The sequence below is a fragment of the Sesamum indicum genome, linkage group LG8, assembly GCF_000512975.1.
Source record: "Sesamum indicum cultivar Zhongzhi No. 13 linkage group LG8, S_indicum_v1.0, whole genome shotgun sequence".
Taxonomy (NCBI): domain Eukaryota; kingdom Viridiplantae; phylum Streptophyta; class Magnoliopsida; order Lamiales; family Pedaliaceae; genus Sesamum; species Sesamum indicum.
The window spans coordinates 4,589,555-4,605,825 of record NC_026152.1 but is presented as its reverse complement, the minus strand read 5'-3'; the positions used below and the strand labels follow the sequence as shown (position 1 = coordinate 4,605,825).

The following is a 16,271-nucleotide window of genomic DNA, read 5'->3' as shown; positions in this document are numbered from 1 at the left end:
TGTCGCGATAACATGATTTTCCAAAAATTATAGGAGAATCAAGCGAGCCAAGGAAGAGTAAGAAGCAGAGTAGTGATTCCAACCCTAGGAGAAACCTCTTTTAGGAGAAGATCATGGTGGTCCAAATGAAAACTCAGAACATACAAATTTGGACAGAAGACCGAACCAACAAGGGCTTCATCCCAAGGATTTAGAGGAACAGATGCAAGATCCACAGGAAGAACTCCTACAAGGAGAACTTTCAAGCAAGCCCATACCCGAGCCAATGAAAGTTTTCAAGAACTACAATTGCTGGACTTGCGGAGCAAAAGGCCATATATCTTCAGACTGCCTGCAAAAATGTGGTGAATTACAAAAATTTGAATCCACGGATGATATCCTAAATGCAGTCTCCTACGGCGATTTTGGTACCTATTTACCAATTTGAGGACCTTCCTTTAGGCGAAAGTGTCTATGAGGAGGGAATAGAGATTGATTCAGATGGATCTTCAACCGGTCAGAATAACTACAATGAGGGAGATAAGCTTCAGACCTCTGAAATCCTATCAGAATTCTTTTTTCAAGGATGATGATATCAAATGAAACCATGGAAAGAATCATCGTCAAGACTCCAACCTCACCCCATATGATGGATTTAGGATTGGAGGAATTGGGAGAATCCTCAACCAGATAGGGTTGAACCAAAGAAACATCACATAATCTACAAAGTTCGAGTGAATTTGCTATTCCCATGGAGCTTACTGGTAATGTGACAGAAATGCAGCTTATTCCTAAATAGAAATTCTTGAGGAATTAAGTAAGTTTAGAGCAAATGAAACTTTTAATATGAAATGCATCCATATAGAAACTATTGAAGTAGTAATAAAAGCAACTTTTAAAAAAGGAATTGATTCAAAAATACATTTATCTATAATGCATAGAAGAATCAATAACTTAGGAAATGGTTGTCTTGGGACAATGATAGGTAATTTGTAAGCAGAAAAATTAGTGCTTGATATATTCATCCTAAGATTGCATACAACCTAGCAGACCAAGATTTCAGTTGAGTCTTAACCCTTCATCAGGATTTTAAAAGAAAAGATCTAATAAAAGAAGGTAATAGACCATATTCTATAACTTATAAAATAACTTATGCCCTTTCCAACACACATCATTCTGATTTGTTTTCTAGGAAAGAGTATATTGAAATTCCTAGGATTTTCAAAGAATTTGCTAAGGTAATGACACCAGATCTAATTAGAATACTTAGAATAGGTGGTGTTGATATCGTTATAAAAGATCACCCAGTTTTAGACCGAAAACTTAGCTCTTAGAACTAAGTTTCCTCAAAGATAACGGTATAAAATTCAGTATTGATGGTGTTACCATAAGGATTGAATGACGAGTCTCTTTTTCATATATATATGAAAACTTTACCCATTATTGAATGCAAGGATTCTTCACAAAAAATCCTAATAGTCAATAAGGGTATAAGAGAGGAAAAAATCATGATTGGGAGAGCATTTGGAACACCTTAGTATAGGGTGAAAATGCCTTCTATCTACTTTCATGATACAGGTGCTGATATTTTATTGGGCAACAATTTTATTCAAACCTTTGCAAAATATGTGCAAGATAACACTAGAAAACTGTTTATTTTTACTACCAATTGTGGTAGTGATATATAAGTTTTGCAAAGAGAAAAGGCATTTAACAGGATAAAGCCCATAAATTTTCGCAGCAACCGTGCTGATGATGCCAAATTGACCTAACTGAAAATGGAGGATAAGTGAAAATTTGATAAAAACCCTTTTATCTTTTAGGCAAAACGGATTCATTGATAGCAATAGCTTCTATGAAGAATCTGAGGAGGAGATAAAGAATCTTATAGAAGCATTATAGGAGATAAAATCGCTAGATATTAGCGAAGAAAGCAAGCTCTCTCTTGAGAACGTCATGAGACTTATCTAGAGGAATTTTAGTGAGAACTCTCTAGCATGCTGAGATAGGAACAAAATTAAAGCTACTCTAAAGGTTAAAGAGGAGTGCAAGTACGAGTATGTTTGATACAAACCTACCCAAATGAACATGGAGGATAAGAGATATATGCAGAAGATTATCAAGGAGTATATCAATCTTGGACTCATCAAGCTTGGAGTCTCTGCTTACAATAGCGCTGGCTTTCTGGTAAGAAACCATAGTTAGATAAAAAGAGGTAAACTCAGGTTGGTAATTAACTATTAAGGAATTAATAGAATATTAGAATTTGATGGTTATTGCAATCCGAGTAGAGAGCACTTAATTAACTGCATTAAAGGTGCAAAAGTGTTTTCAATCTTTGATTGCAAATATAATTTTTATTAGATTAAGAAGGAGAGTGAATCAAGAAAATTACTGTATTCTCCACACCACAGAGACAGTATATCGAGAATATGCTATCAATGGGATTAGCTAATGCACCCCAAATATTTTAAAGAAAAATAGATAATCTTTTCAAAGATTATTTTGAGTTTATGTTTGTCTACATTGACAACATACTTCTTGCATCCAAAAATATGAAAGATCATGTTAGATATCTTGAGATATTTTCTAACGCATGTCATAGAGAAGATTTAGTGCTTTCTGAGAAGAAAGCTACTTTTGCTGTCAATACAATTGAATTTCTAAAAATTCTTATTGACAAAGCAGGTATTGAGTTACAGGACCATATTGTGGAGAAAATCCGCAATTTTTTAAACATACTCAAAGACAAAAAGCACTTGTAGAGCTTTTGGGGAGTTATTAATTTTATAATGACCTTTATTAAGGATCTTGCAAAATACAAAAGGAATTTTCCGACCACTTTTGAAAGAAACAGAAAGTTCAAAGGGAAAATGGAAAGAAATCCACACTTAAAGGATTTGTGAGCTAAAACAAGTTTGCAGTAACCTGTCTAAGCTCGTCATACCACAGGACGAAGATGAATCGGTAATCTAGACAAATGCCAATGAATATAGATGAGAGACAGTGCTCATGAAAAAGACTACTACAGAAGAAGAAGCTTATTGATATACAGTAGGTTGTTCTCAGAACAACGGGCCCAAGTTTAGCACATCAACGAGAAAGAGTTGTTTGCAGTCTGGAAGACTTTTAAGAAATGGCATTTATTTCTAATTGCTAAAGAATTCATCTTAAAAGTTCATAATATCAATATTAAATCTTTCTTGAAAACAAATTAGAATCCAAAATTGAGAGCACATATTATCAAATGGCAAGCTGAATGTCAATATTATTGCTATAATATTGTCGTTATAAAATTTCACAAAAATATTTTTGCAAATTTTCTGACAAGAAATGGAGACATGGGAAGCAAACTCTATGATTCTAAGGCCCAGGCATCTTAAGGAGAACCTTGAGGAGTTTGATAAAAAGTTCGGATAGCTACCGATGAAAACCCAAGTAGCTGGCCAAGTTCAAAGAGCTGATCTTGACACTGTCCAGATCGCAATAAGGAGTACCATGGTGGCTTCAACCTCGCCATAGAATGATTTACAAGAATCAATTCGAAAGGCATCGCCCTCGGTGATGACTCGCGAGTTGCCAGAGCATGACCATAAACATGCCCTTAGAGTACAGGGCTCTAAACCTGTAGTGGCAGATTCAAGTACTGCTTGTATGAGGTTATCACTAAATTCTGATGAAACGACAACAATCGAGTCACAAGGAGTGCAAACCTCTAATGAATCTAGTCAACCCAGCACCTCGAGATAAAAGAGGGAGAGATTAGCCTTAGGCGATGACTGACACCTCTAAGGTTAATCATAACGAGTTAATACCTTCTTCTTCTACTTGGCAGTTTTATTAGCAAATGTGGAAAAAATTAATTTCTCACAAAGGTGTCAACCCAAGCAAGACCATCATCCAGACATCCAAAAAATATAACCCAGTCTGGATGTTAGAAGGGTCCAAACGAGAAGAGATTCGAGAATGGTATGACTTTAGGTTACTAGCTTCAATTCATACTATGTCTCGAGTTTTTTGGAAATCTCAAAATTTCTGGAGTAGATTAGTAGGGCGGTGTATAATTCTTGGCAAAATAACCCCCACTTGAAGAGAGGAGATATTCTGGAGTTAAAATTCATATCAGCAGTTCCAGAAACAGCAGGAAAAAAAAAAAGGTCTCATCTAGCATTCTATTTCATCAAGTTGCAAAGACCAGACATAGTAGCTTTTAACAAAATTAAGGTTGTCTCAGGAGAAGCTCCACTGGTATCAGTCATTAGTGAGAATAATATTTGTATCAAGAGAGCTTGGGGTCTATGGGTGTCTCACCAAGACGGACAAAGTCAAGTATCCATTTAAAATATTTTCACACAAATTAGATGGATCATTCCTGTTAAATTTCTTGACAGGGAAAAATACTAAGTTTGCAGAAAACATGTTCGAGAAAAAGAGAATGCTCGAATAGGAGAACAAGTTGCATTCAACTGAGGCCACGAGAATGACGACATATAACATGTTGCATGTTGGGCAATGGAAAAACCACATATGCCATTGCTATGAAAAATAAGAAAAGCCCCTGTTCTGGACAAAGAATTGGGTCATCCAAAAACAACCCGAACCAAAGCAGGACAACGGTAAAAGAAAGGATATTTACAAGGCGAAGTAAAAATTGCAGAATGTAAAAATTCAAAAGTGAGACTGTCGAACAAGATGACAAAGGCCAATAGTTAGAAGCAAAAAGGCCAACTAGCAATCACATGGTAGACAAGCCATTATAGCCAACAATTGAAAATAATGCAGAGATGACGAACGCAATGACGTCATCCAAAAGAAACAAGGTGATGATGAACGCAGTGACGTCATCAAAAATAAGTTTGGAGTCCAAATTTGAAGTCTATGGATGTCTATAATTAAGGGAGCAATGAAGCAGATGGGCATCATAAGAAATTTTCTCCAATTCTTCAAAACATGATATTCTGAGGATCTAAATTTTTGTAATTTTTTCTAATTCTTAGTTTATGGGTGTTTTCCCAACGAGTCAAATCCTCTATTATATAAGAAACTAAACTGTTCATTCAGTAAAAGTAAGACTTATATTCAACTTGTTTGTCCAAAATTCAATTAAGTCTCTATATTGGAGTGCTTTTACGCCCTAAAGTGGAAAATAAAATAGGGCGGTGTTTTTTATTTTTGAAAGAGTCAAGTACCTGCGAACCATCTACCGTGGTAGTGTGGTTGGAGAAAATTCGTAAAATCGAGGACTTGGAATACCCGAGACCAAAGCGGTCAAAACAGGTATGAATTTATGAAGGTTTAATTTATTTCAAAAGCATGTTGGGCCTGTCTTAGAGCATGTAGTGGACTACGGTTAATTTTTTCACTAGAGCAAAATGGTCATAAAATTAGCTAAAGGACCAAAATCGCAAACATTTGAAAGATATAGGACCAAAATTGCCACCTCAAAAGATAGAGGACCAAAATTGCCAACCCCTTATTAATACAGGGCGAAAAATGCAATATTGCCTATAATTTATGTCCACACATTCCACTAAATTATGCATAATCTACAAGTATATGGTAATAGAGGAGTAGGAATTCAAGCTCAAAATAAGGTTAAATGACAACCACTTTTCTTAAAGTTTGACATAATTATTAATATCTTTAAGTTGTTGCAAAAATTATAATTAAATACTTTTGATTCTAACAAACAACAAGCTCATCTGTCAGCCTCCTTCAGGTATTCGTCTACTTTTTATAGTGAACTGACTAAAATATCTTTTATATTATTAATTATAATTTTATATATTTTTATAGAGTTTTCTAAAATATTCTCATGCAGTAATATTCTCTATGCATTATTTACTTTATTTACCCTCAATCTTTTTAATATACTTTTTCCAAATGTTTTTCTTTTAAAAAATCAACAAGGATAAAATAGTAGTTTTACCTCATCATTTAGAGGCTACATAATCATTTTTCATTTATAGGATATTTTTAATTTTTCAACAACAAAAGGGTATTTGTAATTATACTAAATCTCAGGGATATAGTTGTAATTTACCCTCATAATAAATAAAATGGATAGATTTTACTTTTGATCCCCTAAGTTAGTCACTAAATTTCACCCCCAAAATATTCCATCTATACCACCTCTTTTCCAAATGGCAAGCATGGGCTGTTAATTTTTCGTCTTTATTGTTAGTTTCCTGCTGCTTTTTTCACTATAAAAGATCTTTCCTTTAGTTTAGACAATCAACTAACGGTTAGGACAATTTTGATCATAACAAGAAAACTTGGGAACAAAAATTGATGAAATCAAAATATAAAGTATTGAAAATAATTTAATTACTAACTCATGGTTAAATACAATTACTCCCTGTAAAATGAGAGAAGTGAAGGAAAAAACCTATGATAAAAGAAGGTACTACAAACTCCCTTTCATTTGAAAAATGATGCAAAAAGAACCTTGGATTGGGAGGTAGTGTGCATCAGTTTTCAAATAGGGTTTAATGGAGTTTTTGTCCTGTATATACAGGGGTTTGACAATTTGGTCCTCTAACTTTTTGGTATGGTAGGTATGGGTTGTTAATTTCTACAATCAAATAGCTTTGAGCACTTCAAAAAAGTTTGGGGACCAAAATTGATAAAAACATAATATGGAGTACCAAAATTAATTTAATGACTAACTTATGGTTATTTACAAATATAAATTGCATAAAACCTCTTGTATTTTTAAAATTTAGCTAAAACCCCCTGTGTTAAAAAAATACGCAAAAAATCCTCTATATTTTTCAAAATATTGCATATTCTTTTCTTCCGTTAACTAAGTTTAATGGTGTTAGATTTTTGTCCTAAATTGCCCGTTATACCATCATTATATCAACCATTAATCTCAATTGTTAAAAATGAATGCCCAAATTTTAAGTAATTTAAAATTTATTTTTTATTTATATATAATTATATATACACTATAAATATATATATATATATACAAATATAATAGGCGGTGACCGTCGCCATTTATGTGGACAGTGAAGCCGTCACCTAGAATAGTCTTGGCAACATCGCCTTTGCCCTTGCGCACAGAGAGCGATGGTGAGGTCGCCCTCGTTTCACCAGGTGCCATCGCCGGCCACGGGAAGAAGAAGAAGAAAAAAAATCTATTTTTTAAAAATAAAAATATTTTAAATAATATTTATAGTAAAAAATATAATATAAACTAATTAATATAATTTGTTGGTATTTTGATATTTAATTAGTATATTTTATAAAAAAATAAAATTCATTGAAATATAGTTTAATTAATAATAATTTAATTTAGTTAATAATAAATAATTATTATAAGTAATTTTAATATCTCATATGAATTTTTAATTGAAAAAAAAATTTACTATATTAAATATGTATTTTATATTTAAATTATATTTGGTATGAATTTTTAATTTAAAAATAATTTTAGAATATTCAATTTGTATTTTTTTAAATCAAATTTTTAGTATATACTGTTTAGTTGTTTTTATATTTAAATTAATATATTTCATAATAAATATACTTTTTTATAATATATGTGAACTCAAAAGGTAATTTAAATGAATTAAATATATAATGAGATATATATAAATAAAATAACATAAATAAATCAATCTAAAATGTAGTTAGATATGAAAGAAAGGTGCAAAATGGATATTTATATACTTAAAGTAATCCTCAAAAAGATAAAAAAATGAAGCTCACTCGCACAAAAGGCGAGTGTGAGTCACTCTCCGTTTGTTTTTAATAGAGAGGGATTTTTTGCTGTATTTTATAAAATACGGGGTTTTTTGTCTATTAAATTAACACAGGGGGTTTCACACTATTTAATCAAAATACAGGAGGTATTATGCAATTTACCCTATTTACAATTACCCTTGTGAAATTAGAAACGTTAAAGAAAAAAACCTAATGATAAAAGATGGTACTAAAAACTCTCTTGCCATTTGAAAAATGATGCATAAAAGCCCCTCGGACTGGGAGGTAGCGTGCATCAGTTTTCACGTATCAGGGGAGTTTTTTGTATCTTTTTTATGTAGAGGGTTTTGAACTGTTTTAATTTTTTAGGGGGTAAGCTATTGTATTTAATTAATCCTCAGGGACCCAAAGTGAAATTTCCCATGAAGATAAAAAAGCTAATTTCTTGAATAGTTTTTCCATATTAGATCATGAACTTGGTCATTTCTCAGTAAAATCTTGACTTGCAAGAAGGGAAAATTTCAATTTTAGTCCTCTAATTTTGGGAGGTGGCACTTTTGATCTTGTACAAATTTATTTTTATAATTTAGTAATATAACTTTAAATTTTTGGTAAATTTAGTCTTTTCCGATCAATTTGATAAAAAAATTACATGTGACTTGCACATAACCCAATTAAAATATAATTTTAGTCCTGTAAGTTAATCTATGCAGGACGAAAAATGTCAGCCTTCTAAGTTACAAGACTAAAATTACTATTTACTCAGGTCATGGCAAGTCATATGCAATTTTTAGTCAAATTGGTTGAAAAATAACTAAAATTACCAAAATTTTAAAATTATAGTACTAAATTACCAAATCCAATTCATAGAGAATAAAAAATGTCAAAATTTCTAAATTTTCAAACTAAAATTGCATTTTTCCCCCAGCAAAGAATTAGGACTCACCGACAGTTGACATGGTGACAATTGCGAAATACATAGAAGTGGTGTATCGTCTCCAGATATCAATCTCTCTGAAGTGGGCATAACTGTAGTCGCCCATTTTCAAACTCCCGATCCAAGTGTATCCTTCTTTCTCCTCAGGCAGAGTAGTTGCCAAATAGTAGAAAATGCAGGCTGCTGTATGCGCGCAGTAGAGCTGCACACTCAGAAGTTTTACTATCCTCGTAAACAGATAGTTGATTCTAATATCCTTTTCCAGTCTCCGGAAGAAATCAGTGACCTTGCGAATCCGAGTCAATCTGATCCACAAAAGATATCTCACCTCTTCTTTTTCTCCAATTCCCTAATTATTAACCACAGGAAACACGATTTCAAAATTTCGTTTTACATCCAACAAGTTAGCGCTACGTTTTGTCCATTGTTTTTCCACAGAAATATAACACATGCGAGCATGGTGCGAGCTCTTTTAAGTTTTGAGAAGAATTAAGGTCGTTTTGTAAAAGAAAAATTAATGGAATTAAAATTTAGAACTAAAATTGCAAATTTTTTAGAGTTATAAGATACAAAGTACATTAAAAAAAATAGAAAAAAATGTATATCACCCCATGTGATATCCAAAATGAGCAAATTCCCCCCCAATGAAAAGAAAATACCAAGTTACCTCTCTATATTCTTCAAAATTCAGCAAATTACCCTCTCCCATGCGATTCGTGAACTGCACATGCTTTTTCTTTAATTTTTTTAAATTAAATTATAAAAAATTATATTTATAATATTATTTAAGAACCGTCGGATTTGATTTTGAATATAAGGTTCAAATTTAACTAGTAAATCAATGGACTAGATTTTATTTCAATTCAAAATCAACGTTCTGGATTTAAAAATAAATTTTTATATAAGATATATTTATATAATTTTTAACAAAATATATTATAATTATAATTATAATGATATATACATGTATATATACTTATATATACACAAAGAGACAGAAAAAGAGACTGACAGTGGATGGAGGCGCAGGGTGGCAACGGTGACGGCAACCATGGGCACGGGGGAAGGAGGCTACGACGGGGAAGGGGGCGGCGACAAGGGAAGGGGGAAGGGTTTTTGGGGTAAAGAGTGGGCGGTGACAGAAAGGATTTCTGGGGAAGGGGGCAGCAACAAGAACAGCTTTTTGGGGTAGGGGGTGGGCGACGGCGATGGGGGAAGGGCAGGGTGTCAGGGGAAGGGTTTTGGGACACAAACTGGGGTAGGGTTTTTGTGGAAGGGGAGGGAGGCTGGCGGCCAGCGGCCAGCGGCGATAAGTTAGTTCCTTTATGTTTAAATAAAGATATATTGTATATAATAATAATATTATATATTTTTATATAAAATAATATTTTATTATTTAAAAAAACCAATCAAAATTGCATTAAAGGAGCGTCTAATACACCACCTCTTTTGGGGGTTAATTTGCTTATTATTGAAGAAGACATGGAGATAATTTGGTATTTTGTTCTTTACAGAACGGTAATTTACTCATTTTGGATATCACAGGTTGGTGGTATGCATTTTCCCCAAAAAAATAGCTCAAGAGCTGCAAAAAACTTTGATACTAAGATCAACATTAAACTAATTAGCAAGTAAAGCTTTCGTTACTAATCTACATTATTTACTCTATATTTTAAGCAATTCCTTGCTAAATTCTTTAGCAAATAAAGTTTCATTGTTAAATTCATTAGCAAGTAAATTTTTTGTATTCAATGATGTAGATTAGCAACGAAATTTTATTTGCTAATTAGCTCGACATTAATTTTTTTCCATTGGTATTGAGTTATTTTCTTGTAATAATGATCAATTTGAAAACAATGAGACTAAAGAAGAGACTAACTTATGGAACGTAACATGCAATTTTTCCTCATCATCTTCGTATAAGTTTCACGAGCTTGCAAGTCTCCTTTAGATATACTTTTTTAGTGGCCATCCTAAAAATTTCAATTCAAATATTCTAAATATTAGTGATCTCTCACTTTTTTGGCAAAATTTTATTTTAGGTCTTTAACTGAGGGATATTTTACTCTTAGTCCTTCATCTTTCCGAAACTACGTTTAGAACTCCAACTATTACGTTTTTAACACATTTTATCATATTACTATAACATTGATAAATTTAATCCTATAATTCATCTTACAAAACACATGTAAATAGTCCTGTTTTTATCCAAGTCGTGACAAATAGTCTTGCAGTTGCTACTTATTGTCGATTCAGAATCGTTGCAAGTGAAAAGCCCCCGCTACTTATTGTCGATTCAGAATCGTTGCAAGTGAAAAGCACCCCCCCTCCCTATCAAGGTGCATAGTGGGCTACGTCGATTTGATCGGTATGGATTAGCTCAAAAACATCCGGCTTAAGATGGGCAATTATTATTCATGACAGATCTTATGGCGGTCCTAAACCTCTAAATGGGCTCCAATTCAATTCATTTTTAAACTCAGGTGTAACCCATGGATCGGGCCGATTGAGGTTTGGACTAGGCCCAGACCAGGCCTGCATCAAATCTGAATGTAATTGTTTTATGATTTTGTTTTATGATATTGAAGTTTTCTTATAAACTATTACTGAAATTTATAATTATCTTAGAAAAAAATAAATAATAAATTAGATCACACGAAAATTTATTATGAAAAAATAATAGTTAAAAATATATAATGGACTTCAATAATAATTTGATTAACAAGCTCACAATAATAATTTTAAATAATAATAATCCAAAAAGGACTTCAAATAAATTTTGAAAAAAAAAAACAAAGAGTATTAATGAGTAAAGTACTAAAAATTTAGAACTAAAACAATAAAGATAAAAGTTTTTAGAGTTTCATAAGTATAAAAAAACTATTAGAATAGTCATCTTAGAAGAATAAAATAAAAATTACACATCATGCATCATTAAAAAAAGAAAAAAAAGAAAGCCCAACAGGCCCGTCCCAAGCTCGATAGTAGTAGGTGGTCCTAGCTACTGGGCTAGGCTGATACCAGGTATCGATTCTTGAGACTGGCCCAAGACCAGCCCAATCCCAAGCGAGTCTGGGCCAAATCAGCCCATATTTTTATTGGTTCAATTTAATTTTGGATTGAGTTAGTCTAACTAGGCTGACTATGCATCTTGACCCCCATCAAATGTTCATTAAATTTATGTATTTTTATTTTTTAAAATAATATTAATATTTTTAAATCAACCAATATACTAGGATTACAATATTCAAACAACTTCAATAAAACAACATATGGATAATTCACTTTTGGTACCCTAACTATACCATCAATTCAGTTTTAGTACCTCATGTTTTGAACTCATCAATCTTGGCACCTAATGTTTCTATTTTTATCACTATTGCTTCCCCTATAAGTTTGACTGTGAAACTAATGGTCAATAGCACATGAGAAGCGCGTAATCAAGCTTGGGAAGGATGGTAAATTACATCATTTTTTAAATTATAAAGAGAGTTTTTGCACTTTATTTTTCTATAAATTTTTTTTGCATTTTTTCATTAATACATAGGGTAAATTACATTTAATCCGTGTATTATCACCCTTTGTATTTTTGGAAATACAAAAACGGTATATGGCAAATATGATATGTTGAAGACAATTGAGGGAACCAGAGAACCAAACCTTATAAATAATATCGCAAGGCATACAACTTAGGAAATCGGTGAAAAAATGAGATTTGAGATATCTGCAGAAACCAAACAAAAGAACATTAATTAGGAACGTATATAAAAACAATGCAGAGTTATACAGCATAACGATTTATTTACTCATTTCACATAACACAAGAGGGTAAATTGCATTTAACCCTGTAAACTAGAGAACTAACCGACGGGCAATGAGGTTCCGGTTGTAGACCATTTTGTAGGAGTGGCTATCTCTATAGATCACAAAGAATTGCAAGATGATGTCGAGGAGGAATGCCACTTGACCAGCAATGTCTAAAAAGATTAGGTTCTTGGGCAGTCCCCTGAAGAATCCGAACTCCATTGGAGTAAAGAATGATGAGTAAATTGCCCATATTAGTATGAACTTCTCCCACGCCCTGTACCACCTGCATTTTTCCTTCAAGAATCAATATTCCCAGTTGTGAAAAGCAGTGCTTGCTATGGACTAACTGTGCTCAGCAGTAGGGCAAAATCACATTTTTGATCTAATAAGATAGGCCGATTGTTTACTTTTAGTTCAACCTTTGACTTACAAGATTTTAATTTTAGTCCTTTTCTTTTGATAAAATTATAGCAAGAATAATTTCATTTTTGATCTCCTTACTTCTGGTACCTCATGTTCCTACCTCATCGATTTTGATTCTCAAATTTTCTTAAAATGACCAAAGTTAGTTTTGAGTGTTAATTGACCATCTAAACATCGGAAGGACCTTTTTGGTCAACTAAAGTTGATTATTGTAAGAAAATTTGGGACAAAATTGATGAGATCAGAACATAGGACACTGAAAGTGATCTAGTAGTAACTTATGGGAACAAAATGAATTTCTCTCAATTTTAGCTATTTTGCACTCAAATGATGCCCCACGCCTTTTTTCCATGTGACAAACAAGGGACTGTTAAATTTTGGTTTTCATTGTTGGTTTGTTGCATTTTTCTTTTTCCCTCTAAAAAGGTCCATCTGTTAACTTAGACGATCAACTAACCGTCAAGACTAACTTTGATCATTTTTAAGAAAATTTTTTGACCAAAATTGATAAAATAAGAATATTATGTATGAAAAATAATTTAATGACTAATTTAAAGGACCAAAAGTGAAATTATCCTAAATACAGCACATTTGGTCTTATCTAGAGGATGATGGCAATTAGGGTTAAAACCCATTGTTCCAACTTCTAATCTTTAACCTATGGGTTTAAGATGGTTTAACTTGGGTTATATTTAATAAATTCAATTATATATATATTATTGGTTTTATATGAGTCCTAATAATTGGATTTCATTTTTTGACTTTTTATTAATCAATTAAATGTCATTTTTAATAATATCATACAATTTATGAAAAATGTTATTATGATTATGAGTCCAATGTGGGTTAATATATTTGATAAGTCCAATTAGATGACAGGTTCCATATGATTTCTTATGGATCTGAAATGGATCTCATCATATTTATAAAATATTATATATTCGGTTCCATATATTCGGGTATTTTTTTATTTTAGTCTCATTTATTATAATTTTCTCACATTGTATTATATATATTAATTTTTTTTAATTTTAGTCCTCATATATAATTTTCTTCTAATAAATAAAAAAATCCCCGTGCAATATTTTGAGAAAATGAAATATTAAAGGCTAAAAATTCATAATTATATTTGAATCATAACACACATAACTCACTAAAAATTAATAACAATATTTTATGACAATTCAAACTTCTATCACAAAATTGAATTTTTTATTATATTGAACCCAAACCCATCATTTCTAGCACGATCAGTATTTGACTGATTCATTTCAATTCATATTGGACCCGAATTATTATGAACAGAATTCATTTGGACCTAATTATCCACACCCAATTCAATCCACCCCATTTGCCACCTCTAGTCTTATCAAATAGCATATTTATTTTTTTTTTTTCTTCACTCCATTAAAAATTAACGAGATACTGCCCACATGACATACACGTGAACGTTAAATCCACATCGGAAAGAAAATTATATTGTATTTGGCCCCATAAAATAATTTTTTTACTTGTCATCCCATATTTTCGTAGATTTTGTTTTTAATTCTTGCTGAGGTTGGAACCAAAATTAATTTTCTAAAAAATATGGGATTAAAAGAAAAATAAGCATATTTTATGGACCAAAAGTGATTCATTTTCCTTCAAAATGCACACATTTACAGCCATAGTGCCTATGCCACATGGCTATTTTCAAGAATTAATTTTTAGTCACTTAAAAAAATAACATTAAAAAAAGTGATCAATAGAAATATATGAGGTTTGTTCTGTAATTAATTTGATTTGGATAAGAATTATTCAGCAAAGACAGTATATGTAGAGACATAACCACATGTATGTATAGGGTTACCTGTTATGATCAGGGTGAACGAGTAAGCAGCCTTGCCAGAGGTCTTTCTGTCTGCTGGACCGGCGGCTGGCCGAGTCGAGCCCCAGCTCGTTCCCTATCAGCCTAAACCGGCTCCCTCGAGATGATTTTATTCGCTCCCTCAAATCCTCCCCCGCGTATTCCTCTCCTACATCAATTCCATCCAAACGGCCCACGTCCCCATTCACACTCTCATGCATACTCTTCAATGATAATTTTATACGTATTTATATGTGTGTGTATGTGTGTCCGTAGTTCTATATATATACGGTGGTGGGGATGACAAATAGTCGTGATTGGATTTCAGGGGAAAGAGAGAACAAAGCATCTACTGAAAATGGCTTTCATCGGAATATACGGATGGAGAAGACAATCTGTGTGGGTATCTATACTGATGTGTTGGATGTTTTTATGAAAGGATAAAATTGGGAATTTTACCTGCGACACGATAACTCACCAGGTGAAAATACGATTTTCGAGGGAGTTTTTTAGTAAGAGTGGTCACTATCAACGAATAACAGTTAGCCTAAGGAAAATAATATTTTTGGTATTTATAATAGTGTTGGAAGTTATATTGTGTAGTGGGTTGCATTTGTTTAATATGTGTCTCATATATGTTAAATTATATTTTTACCCTTGGCGGTTAACATTTTTTACTAATATACATCGTATAGACAGCTGAAATGGTTGTCCACGTGGGTATTTGCCACTAGGAAAAAAAGTTAGTATTAGTTATGATTTTATTCGTTATGAATTAAAATCGTACGTAGTAACAACTATTATTAATCACAATTAATTAAAATTGACGTGCAGAACCTTAATTTATTCCTCATGAAAATTATTTTTTCCATGACATTAAACCATGACAAATGTATTAGCCACACTCGATAAAATCACAATCAATAATTAATATGTGACCGTGGTTAATAATTTTTTAATATTACTATTAATTTTTAATTATGATAATTAATTAAATTTAAATATTATATATATATATATATTTTATAGTGTGCGTGTCTATATATATATATATATATATATATACGTATTGTATGGAAGTGATAAGGGTCGACATATATAAAGTCATGCAGGCTACTACTATATTAATATGTAAGAAACTAAGGACGGTTTATTAGATGCACATTCCTCGTTATTGATGTAATAAATGTTTTACATATTTGGCCGGACTTCAAACTAAAATTCCGTACTTTGTTTTAGCATTTAAGATATAGAGTTAATTATTAGAACAATTAATTACTCACCATTGGGATAATTTTATTTTTATACTCAAAGTATACTTTTTTTTTCAGTTTTAGTCCTCTACGTTTTCAAGTCATTAAATTTAGCCTCCAAAATTTTTAATTTTCTTCTGTCTGAATACTCTCCGTTAAGTTGACCGTTTGATTTCAATTTTGGAGAGAAAATTAGGCGGGTACTTGCCTATGTAAGGGCATGTTTGGCTTTCACTTTATTCAACACACACACACACAAAAAAAAAAAAAGAAAACTCTATTTTGATTCATTTCGATTTCAGTTTCATAGTTGAGG

The 16,271-nt window shown here is 32.1% G+C and overlaps 1 protein-coding gene across 1 annotated transcript in view; it reads right to left on the bottom strand.

The window, feature by feature from the left end:
• Positions 1-14,935, bottom strand: part of LOC105167785 (potassium channel SKOR) — a 33,727-nt gene extending 18,792 nt beyond the window's left edge. Inside the window, exons 1-4 of the mRNA XM_020696457.1 lie at positions 14,706-14,935; positions 12,492-12,716; positions 12,287-12,350; positions 8,636-8,975 (exon numbers count right to left, since the gene is read on the bottom strand). Of these exons, the coding sequence (XP_020552116.1) occupies positions 8,636-8,975; positions 12,287-12,350; positions 12,492-12,716; positions 14,706-14,923 (847 nt within the window). The 5' untranslated portion in view covers positions 14,924-14,935. The remainder of the gene's footprint in view (positions 1-8,635; positions 8,976-12,286; positions 12,351-12,491; positions 12,717-14,705) is intronic.